We start from the raw sequence: 17,334 nt of genomic DNA on the forward strand, positions 1-17,334 counted from the left end.
CTTTCTCCATGTGGTTGTTATCAGCCCTGAGATTTGAAGACCACTGTTATTTCCAGTGTTCACTTTCAACTTAACTGAACTATGTGTGGAATAATGCTGGCTTTCAACACAGTGTTTAAAAACTGCTGGCGTTCAAATAACCAAGGGGGTTTCCATTATGTGCCAGTGTGCAGTACATAATGCTGGATTCCAACACAGTACTTTAAAACTCTTGGTGTTCAAATAAACAGTTGTATCTAGAATTTCAAGCTGAAGAATCTGTCTGTGTTAGAGAGGGAGATGAGACTCCTTTGTAGTGAATTTTTGAATGATGAATATTGTGACTGTATGTATTATAAAGAGCTTTTTTAGCAATAGTTAAAGTGAAAATACAAGTTAACATCATGCTTTCAAATGGAGAGAGCAGGATTGCCTATTAGCTACAGCTTTTATTGTAGGCTTTAGGAGTGAGACAGGCACTATTCTCCATTCTTACAGTTGTGAATTGTACAGCTGTTAATTCTGCAATATAGTTTCTGCTGTTATTTACAAAAGCAGTTTAAGTCACGTCGTTGTCTACATTTGCAATTGAAGGTGTGCATCGAGGTGAGATTGCAGCAGAAAGAAACAGGGATTTTACTTGAAATATGGAACTTGAGATAAAAAATAGGCACACAAGTATTTTGTTTTCTCTTTGACAAAGCTGTTTAGTTTTAACCTCTTACCCTAGCTACCAACAGTCTCAGGGGAGGCAAAATAAAAACAGTAAGTGCTGCTTCTGCTGGGGTTTTACATCCAGTTAGGAAGCTCACTGTAAGAACTTGCTGATTTTTCTGGAAGCATAGCTGAGGCAGCAGAAGAGCTCAGGATCAAAAACCATTTACTATAACTTAGCAAGTTGCTGTGCCCTAGCTGAACTATGGCAACCACCCACATATGCACATCTAGTCCATTGCAAATACCAGGTAATTCCACATTGTTTATACTGCATTGTTTATACTGCATTGGAATACAGTCATGCAAAATCACGTTACAGTTCAGGTATTTTTGGCTCAGCGCTCACACATGGAGAACCATTGAACTACATCTGAGACAATTTTGGTACTGGTAACTTGATCATCCACTTAAGCCCTCCAGTGTAGAGTCTTCCTGCCATTGTTTTTGTCCTTACTATAGAAGTTGATTGTGAATAGGGCCTTAAAAAAGATTTCTTTGAAATAGAAGGCAATCTAGAAAAGATAGTGCAAAGCAGTGGTGTTTTCTGAAGATTTCCAAGCAGTTCTCACAGTGCTTGCTTCTGGGTTGGAAATAGGGTCTGCCTCATCTTCTAGGTGAAATTTCAGACCCATAGGCAGCAGAGTACAAGCAGATGTGGATATGTTTGGGATGGGTACTTTGGACATCAGCACATGGAGCAGCTGATCCTTTGACACCTTGGCATGTGTTGCTGAAATATGGAAGAGTAAATGTGGTGCCACTTATCTGTGTCTGAATATCAGACCCAGAGCACTCTTCAATCTTTGCAAAGCATTATCTCCAGCTGCCTCACGGAATGCGCTTTAACACTGACAAAAGTATGGCAAGGGATATAGACATAACTGTATTAGCCACCTTTTTTCAGAGCAGCAGTCTGTATCACATCAAAATTCCTCCTGGGATGTTCAATGGATATGCCAGATCCTTCTCTGTGCCCTCTCATGAGTAAACCGTGGTGTTCTGAGTAGAGGTGGGAGATGGGACCACTGAATTAAAGGATGAAGTGTGTAATATTTTGACTGGTATTATTAGATGATATATTTTAGTTCCATGCTGAGGGATTGCAGCTTTGTTTCCTGTTCAGCCCATAGCCATCCCAGGCAGAACCAGATGTGTCTTGTGTCACTGTGGAGTCTCACTCTCTGTGCTGCTGCACAGGGAGATTTGACTTAGACACAAATGACCTGACTGAGACTCTCCTACTGCTCTCCCCACCCTGCTGAAACTCCTGTACTGAATTTCTACTGTACTGATTTTTTCAGTATGCCCAAAGGCCAATTTGCCTGGATTAACACAGGTCCAGTTTAATAAATGTATCCAGCTGTCTAATAGGTTTGAGCAAATGAACCTTAAACTACTTGATTTAATTTAGAGTTAGTTTCCAGGTCTTGGTTCTTGAATTAAAATTAAGGAGTTGGCTGAATGTTAAAACTCCATGATGGAGGTGAAATCATCCATGATAATGGAATGTCCAGCATACACACATAATAAAAGAAAAAAAAAATTGTAATTGTAAAAATTTTAAAGGCCAGACTGCATCCTCTTATCTGCCTTTGCACAGAACCACAACCTGTAACCTCCAGGAGGATTGCTGATTTCACTGCAGTTTGATACAGGCCCATTCAGCTTCTCCAGGGTCTGTGTATATCTCAGTAAATGTTAGCTAGGCCTCCAGGGCTGGCACGAGCTGGTGCCCTTGGACTGTGTGTGCCATGTGATAAGACTTTAGTTTTTACTGCTTTTTCAGCTCATGGGTGGGAGGGTCAAAGGAAGGTGGTATTCTAGAGAGAGAGAAATGTGTTTGTTAGTCTAGCCTGTGCAGGTGGGTATTTTGGTTTGGCTATGAAAATAGCACATGTGACCACTGTTGTGCAGTGCAGTCAGGCTGGAAGCCTGATGAGACAAAGTGTGAGAGCTGGAAGGTGAAAGTTTAGAAGTTTTCCCATGAAATCAAACTGGCAGAGTAATGAAGGGATAACAGCAATGGTACAGTGGCTTTATCTGTTCTCTTAGACATCTGTGTGCTTTTGCAATGGAGATTAGTATCACTATTTCCTTTTTTGTAGTTTCTTCTAAATGAAGAGTTTTTTCTTTAGACCAGCTGTCAGATCAGTGGCATTGTGAGGGCTGGAACTTTGATTTTCAGTTGTGGTAGGTTGACCCTATTTGGACATCAGATGCCCACTAAAGTCACTCTGTCACTCCCCTCCTCACATGGGCAGGATACATAAAATAGAACAAAATCAGGTCACAATAATGACAGAGAGATAGCATTAATTACTGTTAAAAAACAAATCAGCCTTAACTTTGTGATATTAGTGTAATTTATTATCAATAAAATCAGAGTAGGATGATGAGAAATAAAACCAAATCTTAAAACACCTTCCCACATCTCTCCTTTCTTTGCAGGCTCAGTTTCACTCCTGAATTATCTGCCTCCTCCTTCACCAGCAGTGCAGGGAGACAGGGAACGGGGGCTGTCATCAGTTAATCACATCTTGTCTCTTCCAATGCTTCCTCCTCGGGGAAGATGCCTCCCACTCTTACCCTGCTTGTGGGAGGGAGTCCCTCCCATGGGAGACAGCTTTCCATTAATTTCTTTAATGTGGGCCCTTCCCATGGGCTGCTCCAGTGTGGATCCCTTCCACAGCCACATTCAGTCAGCACTGTCAGCAGGAATTATGCCATGCTTTCAGCCTGGTTAGCACAGTTTGCCAGCTTGTGCCTGCAGCTTGCTTACAGACTCACAGCATGGACAGGGCGATGCTGGATGTCCTCACTCTGACCTGAGCAGTGTTGCTCTGTGAGAGATAAATGGATTTGTGCTCATAAAAGCAAAGGCTGGCCCTGAATCCGAACAATATGGATTGTTTGAAGAAGCATCTGCATCTTTGGTTTATTTTCAATTTTAGGTTGGGTTTTGTAGAGCAAATATAGCAGCTGAGCTGGTTGTGTGTGTACAACGCTGCATTCTACCGCACTAATTCTGCAGCTGCTGACTGTGGTCTGCTGAGGAGTCTATACAATAATGGCTTGCAGTTAAATGGAAGAATATTTCAGGATACATCTACTGAAATGAGAGAAGCCTCTACCTGTGGGACACTGCTCATGGGATGGTGTTTGGGCCTTAGCAGGACATGCAAACATGCAGCACCACACCTGTATCAAGGAGCAAGGCAATTGCTGCCTGGTGGATAAATCAGGTACATGTTGTGATCCTGAGTTAATCTCACCGTGATTTTGATATTGTCATTTGTGTTTGCCTCCTACAGCCCCTCATCACCTTGGAGAGCAGCATCTCGTTCATGTTCACTGTGGAGGGGATGAACACTGTCACTGTGCAAGTTGCTGGGGGCAACACCCTCATCCAGGACACCAAGGAGATCGCAGTGCATGGTACCCTCAGCCTTTTGCAGTCGCATCTCAGGGGGGTGAAGGGCGGACAATCATTGCTGATCCAGAATGAACTCTAGGAACTTGATAATGCCTGTAGGAACCTCTGAAGACAAACCTCTGATGATAAAGTAGCTCAGATCTGTCATGATGACAAAATACAGAAGTGAACAGAATGGGACAGCTAACCAAATTTATAACCTCAGCATTAATAAGGTGGCTGGTGTCTGCTGTGTCTGTTGATCTGTCTGCAGACCCAGACAGGGAACTTCTAGAAATAAAAAAAAACATTTGAACCAGACTGCCTTCCTTCATCTTCCCAGCTGTGGAAAGAAATAGTCACAGTGCATCATTAAGGAATCTGAATGCAACTGGTGTCTCTGTCAGTGACTGTATAAATGACAGGGGTCAGGAGGGGTCTGGAAAAGAGGACAGGAATGACTCTGTTGTTGGTATCACTGCCCATCTTTCATGTCACAGCTGGAGGTCTGAGTGTGCCCACTGCTCTTCCCTATGGGGAATGTTTGGTATGTTCGTGCCATATCTGCATGTCACGGGCTTCAAAAAGGACCCAATGGCAGAAAACAGAGCTTACCCTGTTTGGGGCTTGCTAAATCCTGGGTGAAAGGGCTCTCTCAGCAGCTTTGACAGGACTGCGAGAATAATTTCTTCCCTGTGCCAGTCTTTATTTTCCTTATGCAATTTTTCGCATCCAGCATTTGAGGACAAGCTTTTCTTTGAACTTCAAGTCTTATTGGGAAACCTGGGCTTCAAATAACTTGGGCTACTTTGAAGCTCAGCACTGTGTACTTGAACCATGTGTGTCTTATTTCAGTAGTTAAATACAAATAAATATCCTGCTGTATACTCAGATGTAACAGCAACTAAATAGATCTTTATTGATTGGCCATGAAATGCAATAGGCTTTAATAATTTGTTAATGTGATTTAGTAATACCTTGACTTGCTATTATCAAATATTAGGAACCTTCTACTTCATAATTTTGAGCACTGCAAAATGCAGTGAATAAATATATTTGATTCAGATTTATTTATTTAAGAGTGATACTCACAGGTGATCTTGATCTTTTGTCCTAGTAGGTCCCACAGAGAGCTCCTCACTGTTTTTAAATGCCTGGGAAGAAATTTTGCCATTCTGTTTAGAAAATCCAAAGTTTTGGGTTCTATCACAAAGAGAAGTTGACCCATTTGGATCCAGTCCAAATAGTCCTACCCAGTGCTGTGCTGCAGACTGACCTAGTCTAAGGAAGGAATCCTTCCAGCCTCTCAGTCTGGTGATGAGTTCAAGTCTGAGTACATAAATGAGTGATACCTTTAGTAAATATGTCCTCTGATAAACTTGTATCCTAATCTGTGTCCTGAGTCAAGTGCTTATGGGTCAAGATCATAGTCACTTGGATTTCTGGTATTACCAGTGAGGAAATTTATTCAGGCATATTCTTAATTTGAGGTTAACAGAAAAGAATTTGCTCAAAAAATAAATTGTACATGGTACTAAGGGGTCAAAAGTCAAAGACTTTATATATCTGGGTTAAACCTTCAGAACCTGAGAGACTTTCCCTGTGTTCTTTGATACTTAATTTATTTAAAAATATATTGCACCATCGAAAAAAAAGAACAGTTCTTGCAAAAGATACCACATAAATGGTGTACTGGTACATCCCTGCTTTTCTGTGGATTTCCTCATTTATACTCTGGCAGGTTTATCTTGATCTAAAACTAGTGCCTTCTTACAAATGATTAATGGTACTTATTTGAAGTGTCTGGAGATCAGTTGCTTCAAGGTGAGGCATAGAACATCTCCAGAAACAGAAAGGAGAATCTTCTACGCTGAGAACTTTTATAAGATTGTGGTTCCCATTCCAGATCTGTGCCACCCACTGTCCCAAATCTGTTCTGCACAGCTTCCATAAGGATTCCAGATTTGGTCTTTGGTGAGACCAGTGAGGAGAGTTGAAATTGAAGAAAAATTGTAATGGTTCTGTATTTTAAGTCTAGGAAGCTTTTCTGCCTCCTAGCAATCATTCAGTCAGGACAGAACTTGAAAGTGTTTTGTCAGTAGCCATTTCCTGATGAGCCAGTCATTAGCAGCACTGGGTTCTCCTTTGCTGGGGAATTAACCACTCCTGGTTTCCCTCCAGGAGAGTAAACAGAAAACATCACTTACAGCAATGTTCGCTCTTCAATTGTACAGGCATTCCAAAATTCAGCCAGGTGCTGCCTTATTTGCTGGTCAACTTTCGTGTGAGCAGAATCTGAAGAAGCTGAGTGGCAAAATTACGAGGTCCAGAGGCATTGTGAAGGCATCCTCTCACCTCGCATTCTCGCTTCTGTTTCTCTGGGGAAAGCCAGAAGTTGGCATTAGGCCAAAATGTCCTTTATAAGTACCATTATAAGCATTCTTTCATTGCAAGTTCTCTGTCTTGCTTAGTGTTAGCCAGCCCTTTTCTTCCTTCAGCCTTTTCCCACCCTCTTGCTTCAAGATAGCTATGGTCCTCCTGCTGTCTTCTGCACCCTTGTCTGCACCCTAAACACTGCCCATTTAACCTTCTCATAAATGCTTTTTCTATTCCAGAATATTTCCAATCTCAGCTCCTGTCATTTTCTCCCAACTTGGACTACCATAACCCTGACATCCCTGAATGGAGACAAGATGTTGGCAAAGTCATCAAGAGAGCACTAGCACAGGTGAGCATCTGTTTCCTTGTCTGTGCTAGCATTGACTAGGCTGTTAAAACATGCACTTTTTCACATGCTAGCTTAAAAGAATGGGTAAGCACAGCAGTGATGACACTGTCATTAAAAATCAATAAAAACCTTCTTAATATGCTGGATCTTTTTGCAGAGACAATCTATATTGCTGATTTTGTGGAAATATTACGATTACTTTTATTAATATTTCTGTGTGCTTTTCAGCTTTTAATATCCCTGAGGATTTTACAAATTCTAGATTGTAATAGTATCATCATCATTCTTATTTTTCCAAGTTGATATGACAGTATGTACTGTTTTCTATTCCAAATATTTGGTTAGTGTTACTATGTGTTGTTAAACAGCTGATCCACTTCATCCCAGAAGAGAGACATTGTAGTATTCTGGATACATGAGGAAGATATTTTTATCTCTTCCTGATAGTCAGGAGTTCCACATGCAGCTAAGTGTAGCAACTGGTGAACATTTTAAAGCTCTACTCTCTTTCCAAGTGGGGCAAAAAATGAGGGTTCAGAGGGAAAAGAACCGTACCTTTAAAATATAGGATAAAGAGAGACTTCTGTAGGTGGAAGATACTGAATCTTCCCTTGGGATTAATTAGAATATGTAAACTAGTACTCATATTCTTGCAGGAAAGGGGACAGTATAACTTACGATATCAAGTAGTCAGGGGCTTTAGTTTTGTGTGAAATTAGGAGCTAGATTTAGACAAGCTTTTGTTGGTTTTGCATTCTGCCAAAAATGTATCCTGTTACGGTTTTTTTTGCTTTAGCTACAGCTGTTCTTAGAAATGGAGGTTGATTATTTTTACTGGGAAAGTACATTCCTGCTCAGCTTTTCTCATCTGCAGCCCACTCAAAATTCACAGTTTATAAGATTTTCCTTGATTGTTTTTCCATCCTGAAAAAATGGTAGGTTTAATTTTCTTAAACCGTTTTTCCCTTTTACTGCATTGAGAATCAAACTTGCAGGACAAAAATAATTAATTGGCTTGTCATAACTGAATGGTTACAGAGAGCAGTAGCATTCTGGTAGAAATGCTTGCTCGTATATCCCACCCGGAATGGGCTGCCCCATTGGTACATTTCAGCTCTGGAGTGAGGCCGTGGAGTTTGAGGTGGGACAGGACCAGAGAGCCAATGGAGCTACTGAGCCTCATGCAGAAGAGCATTTCTGAGGGAGGAGAGGCTTCCTGCCCTGCTGAGGATGCATAGCTTGGATTTGGGGAGAGAGGGCAGCAGCCCCTGTGGGCAGGTGTTGTTGAAGGCAGCTGTGACAGCCTTGGTTCAGCACTGAGCAGCTCCTAGCACAGCCCTCCTGATCTGCCTCAGGAGTAAAGGCTCCCTCTGGGGACATTGCTGTTCATGGGTGGCAGTTGTGGATCCCCGTAACCTGATAACAGGGGGTGACTGCAGGCACTTTTCTTCATATCGTCCCTGTTAGTTGCACATTTACCAGTGGTTGCTCTGAGACACACTCCCTGGATCTGACTTTGGGTCAGTTATTCTTTTGTAGCAAGGAGGACTATATGGAGCATTCAGATCTGGAGATATGTCAGGTTTGGACTTTGGGTTGAGATCTTTGGGACCAGGGCTGCTGTCAAGCCAGCATTCACTTCCAGAAAGGAAGTAGAGTACATCGTTAGCAGAAGCTCAATTTCTGACCCACCAAATAGGCAGAACAGCTCATTAGGACCACAACACCTACATTAGAACTGGAAAATAACAATTTAATGGGAGTGCCATTTCTGGAAGTGAATGGAAACATATGTAACGTAATAGCAGCTGGAAGCCTTCTTTTTATTTTTCTTCTAGGTGACTGGTATCCCTGATGAACAGATCCTGGTAGCTGTGTTCCCTGGGCTGCCTACTTCTGCTGAACTCTTCATACTGCCCCACAAAAACACAACAGAGAGGAGGAAAAGCAATGAGGCTGATCTGGAGCAAGTAAGGAAAGAAGGGTTCATGGAACATTTATTCCTGTTATATTGTTTGCAGACGGGTCCCTGAAGCTGCTCAGCGTTGGAAGTACTTACAATAAGTGTGGTGGAAATGGATGCATATGGGGCTGTGGCAGTAGAGTTTATGGCATTAAAGAAAATTCTTTTCAGAGGAAAACCAGGATTTTCTAATACCTCACTGAGATGTGTCACAGTCTACCACTAGCAGAGATTCTTCCTAAATCAGTGGAGTGTCCTTTTTACAGTAGTTACGGCCAAAGGAACCTTGACTATGTACTCCCTCTGCTCCCTGGAGGAATGCTAATAAAGGGAGGCCAAAGCAGCAAGATAATATACTGAGGTTTACTAAAAATAAATCAGGCTCTTCAGCTCATAGATCACCAAAACAAGACCTCTTTTTTTTCCTTCTGCAGCAGTGAATGGCCTGTGCAAACTATATTTGGAAGTTACAATATCCATCCATTTAGATAAATAGGTAATTACAGTGATGAATAGCAGCAGTGATATGCAGGCAAGGAAAGAACAACAGCACTAGGCTGCTGAAGCTTTCATGTTAGAATTACCAAGTGATTAAATCAGGTCTATAAAGGCAAAGGAGTGAAGTACTGCTGGAGAGGCTGTTTGGCTCTAGCTAATGTTCTTGTATGCAGCATTTTTACAGTGTGCAAACGATGTGTGAGCCCATTGCCAAGTAACTCTTGGAAGTTTGGATCAAACATTAAATTATTCAGAGGACTGGTGAACTCAGTGGAAGTTCTTGTCACCCACTGAGTAAAGTCAGTCCCTGCAGAGTAGTTCCTTTGTCCTAGGAAGTTACCAAAGCTGGTCTCTCAGATTTATGGTGGTCAGTGTGTAGGAAATAGGCATTGAGTTGGGAAGGTTTGAAAAGCTTTTTGGAGGGGTGGTCTCGGAGTAATTTCTGTCCTGTTCAGTAGGATCTACCAGTATTAAAGCTTCTTCTGAACAAGTGGAACCACATCCACTGGATATCCAGTTCCATCTAAAGCACATCTGCGTTCCTCTCCACTGCTCAGGCCCTTCTGAAGCCACTAAGAGATGTCAGCCACTATTCACGGGCTTTGTGTATTCCTGAATGTTCTCCAGACTTTGCCATCTTCTATGCTGTAACTATTGTATCTCTTCTTATTTCATCAGGTGGTAGAAATCCTTTTTAATGCTCTCAACCAGAACCTGGTCCAGTTTGAACTGAAGCCTGGTGTTGAAGTGGTTGTGTATGTTACTCAGTTAACATTAGGTGAGTGTGGAGTCAAAGGCACAGCTGTGGTTCTCCTGAGGCTTCAGACAACCCCAGGAGAATCAGTCTGCCTCAGAGCTCTCACAGTCTGGCCTGTGGCACTGGGCTATATGCCAATTGAGACGTTTTGGTAGAAGTAGGAACTGTTAAACCAACCTATCAAGGGCATATTCATGCTCCAGTTTGTACAAGCATAAAAAATACCTTGTAAGAGTTCCCTGTGGCTTAACTAACAAGTGCATTGGTGTTTCTCAAGTGTTTTAGAAAACCAGGTGAATGGTGTTCCATTAAGGCCTTATTGAGTACCTGTGGAATTCAGTGGGCTATTATTAAGTTTCATGGATGTTTGATCAAATCCTTATAGCAAAGGGCTTGTTCCTGTTATGACTGGCTAAGAAGCTTTAAAGGGGCAAAGTACTCAGGAAAATATAGAGGCCTCTTAAAGGGAATGTGTGCCTGAATATTGACTTCCAAAAATTAGAACTTATTTAAATTTCAACTCTACCTATCTCCATTTTTGTACAGAGTAACAAAGAGTCACTTTAAGCTTTGTCAGTCCCTTTACTTTAAACCAGCCTAGTGTGAAGGTCTCAGCTATTGATGAAACAGTGATGGTTACAAAGAAGATGATGGATTTATTTTTGCCCTTACTTTTTATGACTACCCTTATAATTCTCTGAAATGTGGGATCTTGTGCAAGTGCCCTTGCTGATAGCCTCTCTGAAAGACTGGGATTCGTATCCCACAATAATACACTTTAGCTTCTTCTCAGAGAGCCTAGAGCTGGGCTAAATCAAGGCTCATGACCTTTCCTACAGGCAATGCCCTTTTACCTTCACTCTCTAACTGTTCCTTTGGAATGTGAGTCAGATACTCACATTAGGAGTAGCCTGAATTTGATTAATTTGCAAAACTGGGAATGCGATGCAATGTCTGAGGTCTCCAGGTAGCTGGACTTCTCCAGAATCTGGCTTGGTTCTAGCAAGACACTGCATTTAAATTACATTTTGCAGCTATTCTTGCACCCTTTCCAGTGCAGGTTCTGCATTTGTTTCATGACCATTCCTATAGTGTTTTGACTTGGATGAAATGACAGTCATTCCCACAAAAGTCAAAAGTATTAGCTGCAGAATACTAGCAGGATCAGACTGTTAGGTGTGGAAATTTGACAGTGAAATCAGAACTATTTGCATGACTTTGTCCCTGTCTTCAGGGTGACAGAAAAATAATAGAGAATAGTAAAACACCAAAGCCAAATATTTATGCAAAACGAGAAACACTCAGCTGCTACTTATAATCATTTGTGCATCATTAGAGGCTTCTCATCAGACACTTGATCTCAGCACAGTGCTCAGGCCATTAAGATGCTGTGCTTTGATGAGCTCTTGGAATAGCTGCATAAACAAGGTATAGGAATATACTGTATTTAGCTAGACAAAATGTCAAGGATCAGAATCTACAAAATATTATAATGTATTGTGTGCTTGGATCCAGGATTGTTGCTTTGGGCTCTTCCACATTATGAAAACTGACTCAATTTAAAAGTCTTTACAAGGATGGACCTTGAGGCTTGTTACAGGAGTAGATCCCTGTCACATGTGAGATAGATGAATATCCTTGGAAGATGGGAGTTGTGCTGCTCATTGATGCTCTAAGGCATCTTCTCCAAAGGGGAATAGATGTATTAAGCCATGCTTCATAAAATTCATTTCCACTCTAGTACCTGGAAAAACCTGAAAAGTAATAGCCCAGTGTTAATACAGGAGTGATTGGGCATTCAGCTACGTGTGGCTGGCTGTGCCTTTTCACTCAGGGATGTCAGACTGCACTGTCTTGAAAAAGGGCCTTGACTTTCGAAGGACAAGAGAACCAATTTGTTTCCTGCTGATTGGTCTTGCCAAAACCAGCATGCACCATGCAGTAGTGATAAAGTGACAAAGACAGAGTTGAGCTCAGCTCTCGGTAGTTAATGTGTTTCGTTGTAATATCCCTCAATAGTAATGCTTTGTCTTTCCTCCTGCAGCACCCCTTGTGGATTCCAGCTCAGGTCACAGCAGTTCAGCAATGCTGATGTTGTTGTCAGTGGTGTTTGTGGGCTTGGCTGTTTTTTTAATCTACAAATTCAAAAGGTAAGTTGAAAAACTTTGGGATGGGAGGAAGAGATGCTGGGCGATTTGCAGGAAGCCTAGGCAGAGCTGTGCCTGAATTGCAAATGTAGAGTGAACTATGCTGGCCTCAGGCTTAGATGAATGTGGTTCCCTCTTTCTGGTACTTAGAGAGAAAACCATCTACTGCTGTTTCACCACAAAGCTGGTGCTCCAAAACTTCACCAGGAGCTCAGAAATAATCTTCTGCTTCAGCAGCAGTATTTAAACCACAGACCAGAAATGGGAAGCAACCTTTGTGCTCACTGAGTACTGAGATACACAAAGCAAGCTTAGTCAAAAACCACATGATGAATGACTTCTCCCAGTCTGTACCCACCTGCCCAGCTGCCTTAGTGCAGCAGCATCTCATTTGTATCTTGCAAAGTGAATAGGTTAATCTTGCAGAGGAACAGGTGTGTTTATGTTAAAGGTGGGAGACTCAAAGCCAGGAAAATTTGTGTAAAGCATCAAAATGCCTTTGGGAATATGTGCTGAGATTTACCTTGACAGATGTTAATGTAAATCTTCTGCTTCCAGACAGCAGGCAGGACCAGGTCTGGCCCATGGCACTCGGCTGCTGCAAGCTGTGAAACAAACTATGTGATAAGAGTGGCCTGTTTGTTGAAGGTCTGATTTTGAGGATATATTTTAAGCAGATGGAGCTCCTTAGGAGAAACTTTGCATTCACTACAGTACTTACAGTATAAAATGCTCTGTGTGCCTAGGTCCTGACTAGTGGCAAAATGTTATGTTAGAAACATAAGCCGAGTCTGACTTAAAATTAAATAAATAAAACTTTCTGGACATAGTAGTTCCTCTTAACAAAAAACTAGAGCTTTTCCTTTCAAGATTCCAGGGAAATGTTGCTTTCTCCAGCTTTTCTGCCCCCAGGATAAGGCTAGTATTCTCTAAGGATGTTAGTGGGATACAAACAATATTCAAAATTAAATTCTATGATAAGACAGGCATCTATCCTGATCTCCAGGTTTAAAGTTTCCCTCCTTGCTAACATCTTGCATTCACCATTGTCCGAATCAGTGAGTGGCTCACCTTGTAGTGCTTGGTCCCAGGCACACTGCTAATTGTTATCAAGCTCCCACTGACTTCAGTGGCCCAGGACAATTTCCAGGGAAAGCATTTGTGTGACTCTGCTGAGATGCAGATTTCAAGGCCCACAGCACCACCTCCTTTTGCAGCCTGAAGTCCCCTCTCTGCTTCTGTGAGGTGGAATACAGCTTCCCAGGGGAATGGGATTTGTTTAAGGCATTGATTCAGTACTGAGCTGGGGAGGCAGCTGATGATGTCTCTCACAGCCAGGTGTAGGATGAGGAAGGCAAAGAAGTCTTCCTGGGAGATGTGACAAGATGTAGGTACAGCCCTGTGTAAGACATGCTTTCCCTTGTGTCTTGGTGAGATTGTTTCCTGGGTTTGGCCTCATGTCCTTGGTCTTGTGGTCAGCAGTTACCAGGAAAAAGGGTCTTTATATTCCAGCTGCCAGAGAACAGTGAGGAGCTTGTTAATGCACTTTGCTTTGACATTCTCTGGGTCATGTTCTGCTGCTGCAGCTCATAAAACTGACTCTTGTACTACTTAAGCACTCTGAGCTTTGAGTGTAGCAGCCGTCAGCCTTCTATTGTGCTCTAGGGCTGTGGAGACCCTGCCTTGTTAAAATCTGTCTGAAAGTTGATTGTTTGATTACAAATTGGAAGTGAAGAGGAAGGTGGTTAAAGCATCAGTTTTGCTTAGTCCAAAAGCTTATTAGCTGGCTGTCCACTCTTATCTCTCTGTCCCAAAGGGGAAACCCCAGTTTGAATTGACAAAGTTTAGGATAAGTCATATACACAGAGTGTTCTCAACTTGATTTTTCAGAACAGAAAGCAACTTTTTAGCTCTGTCTAAAACCCCTGGCTCAGTGGAGCAGAAATGAGAGCATGCAATGATTTTCAGTAGAAAAAGAGGAGCAAACCCAAAAGCTTTCCTGTAGCTCTCAGTGATGCAGAGGTCCATTATCCAAGTGTACTTCTCTGATTAGTGGTGGTCCCAGCCTGAATACAGAACTTCTGCTGACAGGGAAAGGTTGTGGGAGAGCTGATGTGATTTTTTAATTCTACAAATTCATAGAATTGGTGCTTTGCTGGTTTGCACACAGACTGGTTATTGTGAGTCCATCAATTTATAGACTCAGCAGGCATGTTAAACACTGCTGCCAGAGAGATGCTTATTGAGGAGGTCCCAGTGGAAAAGGAAGGAAGAAGGGAAAAGTATGGAAATAATCTGTAAAAAAGTTGGTTTTTTTCTGGAAGATTGAGCATATATCTGTCAGTACTGTGTGTGTATGAGTGCTGAGCAGTGGTGGGGCTGTGGGGCAGTCCACGTGTGTGTCCTGGGACAGCAGTGCAGGACTGTGTGCTTGTGTGTGCTCAGAGCGATGTGGTTGTGTAATCACAGCAGGATTAGGTATTTGGGTGTGCATTCACATATGTACAGCCATCTCAGTTTCCTTTTTCCCAACTCTCTGAAGTACCTTGGCTCTCTGCCTCACAGTTCTAAAGAGTTTTTCTCACCTTTCCACTCGAAGTTCAGAGACGATCACTGCTCTGCCATTGAATTGTTTGGAAGCAGAACTAAGTCTTCCACTATCTCCAGGCATGTTCTCATGTCTCTGTACATCTCCAGACAAATTCTGGGCACTTAGATCCTATGGGAATGCATTCGTTCTCACTCATTTCTTGTGTCGTTCCTGTATCTTCTGGTGGCATTTAAGGCATATTTAAACATTAGAAGGTAGGAGAAAGGGTGATCATGAGATTTGTCTGCTGCTGCTAAACTTCCCAAGTATGTCCTGGCTTGATGCTGGTTAAGAACAGAATGCCAAATCAAGCAACAGCACAAGTTGGTTTAGGCCAGAACTTCACTGGAATAAAATCAGCATAGATCTATTGAATTAATGAGAGTTGAGGCTGCTTTCAGTCTCTGACATATCCAACAGCACACAGATCAGCATAAAGGTATGGCATTTTATATTACTTCTTTTGAACACAACTTCTTTCTCTCTAGCTCCTGTGTGCTTTAAGGAACTTAAAATATTCTCTAAGTTTTCCTTATTGGAGCAGTGTGAACTGCATGTGGCACAAAGACTTTCTAAGCACATTAGGAAAAAACAGCCAACTTCCAACAGGCAATGTAGATAATCCTGGCAACCCCCATGATGCTTAACACATTCCTTTTCGGGTCTCTCATTTTAAACTTGCATTCCCCCAGGGATTACTACCTGTCTGTCTAGGCCTATATAATCTGTCTACCTAACTGACTCTCAAGGATGTCATTCTAGCAGGCCAAGGTAACTTTGCTTGGGAGAAGGAGGAAGAAATAATCCCTTCACTTCCTTGACTTCCTGAGCAGCAAAGAAAAATAAGTCCCTACAACATGATCCATAGCATGAAAAACTGGCTTTTTCAATGGAATGGTAACAAATAGACTTTGGATGGGTGTTATGAGGTCCAAATCCTTTCTGACTCTGAGGCAGGAACAATTCTTTATAACTCTCTCAGATGTGGCAATTTCTTCTGAGTCAGTGTGGGCCTGTCAGCAGCAACAAGCCCAGCAATTTTTTTGCTCAGTTGATACTACTGCCAAATTGATTTTTACTTTTGGTTTCCAATGCAACACTGATCATATAATAAATACTGAGAGAGTTGACAATTGCAGCTGATTGTACTTAGTTGATTGCTGTTCTCTGAGCTGAGTGCAGTGTCCACTGTGTGCACAATTTCTCATTTAAAAGGGCAGAACATTGAAGTTTGCAGCTGAAGGAGCCTTTGTGCACATGATAGGAAGACAATGGCCTGAGATTTGGAGTACCTGTAGGCTGTTATTGGAATTAGTGGATGCTAAAGGCACTTTCAGAGATGAACATCTATGTGGTAGTTTCACCATTCTGAGAGCTCATACTTTGCATCACTGCTAGTGCTGCATTTCTGGGATTGGTCTCAGCTTAGTTTGTCTCATTAATAAATGACATGCTGAGGATCCCTGTGTTAAAAAACATAACCTCTCATTTTCCTTTCCTGTGCAGGAAAATCCCTTGGATTAACATCTATGCCCAAGTTCAGCATGACAAGGAGCAGGAAATGATTGGCTCTGTCAGCCAAAGTGAAAATGCCCCCAAAATCACCCTGAGTGAGTTCACAGACCCTGAGGAGCTGATGGACAAAGAGCTGGACACACGAGTGATGGGTGAGAGACAGCCCTCAACTGAGTTTTGTTTCACAGTCTGGGTGAAGATCTTGGTCTTTTGGGTATTAGGAGAGGCAGTGACTGTGACCTCGAGTACAAGCAGAGTCCTGAGGCACTGAGATAATCTCTCACTGAGCAAATCTCTCTCAGCAGCAGGGTAATGGAGTTTCTCTTACAGCTTTTCAGCTTTTCCCAGGGTAGGAACGTGGCTCCAGCAGTAGGTATAAAGAAGTGGGTAATAGCTGTGGCTCACACCTATTCCCTGTGGAGGAGTGCCAAATTCCCTGCACCCTCAAATGAATCTGCTGAGCCAGGCTTACACTGTTGGTGTGCTATGATTACAAGCAAATATGTCCCTAATAGCTTAATGAGTTTACTGCTGGTCAGCTGAGCTGTATTAATTGAGTTTTCTGCATGTCCCCTGCTTATTGTAAATACATAAAAGAATGTGTAATTTTTAAGCATCTTTTCTGTCTTTACACTTACACTACCACATCCTAAGGAGGAGTGAGAAGCAACATAGACCAGACTGTTGAAGCCACTGCACTGATTCTCTTCTCTATTTTCTCCTCCACAGGAAGCATCTCAACAATTGCCAACAGTGAAAGCACAAAGGAAATCCCCAACTGCACTAGTGTTTAATACTGAGAATCCACTTGGTCTACAGCATTTCTGACTTTTTATTTGTAATTATTATTGTTATAATTATTATTATTATGAAAAAAGAAAGAGTTATATGTCATTATTATCATTTGGGAGGGAATGGGGTGGGCTTTTTGTGTTTACCAGGGCTGCATTCATAAATAGCAGAGGTTTTTCATACTTAAAGAATACACATCAGATTAGAAATAAAAAGCAAAGAATGAGTCAGGTGTG

At 42.0% G+C, this 17,334-nt stretch overlaps 1 protein-coding gene across 2 annotated transcripts in view; it reads left to right on the forward strand.

Moving 5' to 3' along the window:
• Nucleotides 1-17,128, forward strand: part of SORCS3 (sortilin related VPS10 domain containing receptor 3) — a 267,664-nt gene extending 250,536 nt beyond the window's left edge. For both annotated transcript variants that reach the window (XM_005520720.2, XM_088059520.1), the window contains exons 21-27: nucleotides 4,008-4,131; nucleotides 6,724-6,836; nucleotides 8,675-8,806; nucleotides 9,976-10,075; nucleotides 12,099-12,204; nucleotides 16,298-16,458; nucleotides 17,036-17,128. In XM_005520720.2, coding sequence (XP_005520777.2) covers nucleotides 4,008-4,131; nucleotides 6,724-6,836; nucleotides 8,675-8,806; nucleotides 9,976-10,075; nucleotides 12,099-12,204; nucleotides 16,298-16,458; nucleotides 17,036-17,100 — 801 coding nt within the window. In that variant the 3' untranslated portion in view covers nucleotides 17,101-17,128. The remainder of the gene's footprint in view (nucleotides 1-4,007; nucleotides 4,132-6,723; nucleotides 6,837-8,674; nucleotides 8,807-9,975; nucleotides 10,076-12,098; nucleotides 12,205-16,297; nucleotides 16,459-17,035) is intronic.
• The last annotated feature ends 206 nt before the right edge of the window (nucleotides 17,129-17,334 follow it).

This window comes from Pseudopodoces humilis, chromosome 9, assembly GCF_049639895.1.
Source record: "Pseudopodoces humilis isolate 2021_Gansu_Grassland_sample_001 chromosome 9, ASM4963989v1, whole genome shotgun sequence".
Taxonomy (NCBI): domain Eukaryota; kingdom Metazoa; phylum Chordata; class Aves; order Passeriformes; family Paridae; genus Pseudopodoces; species Pseudopodoces humilis.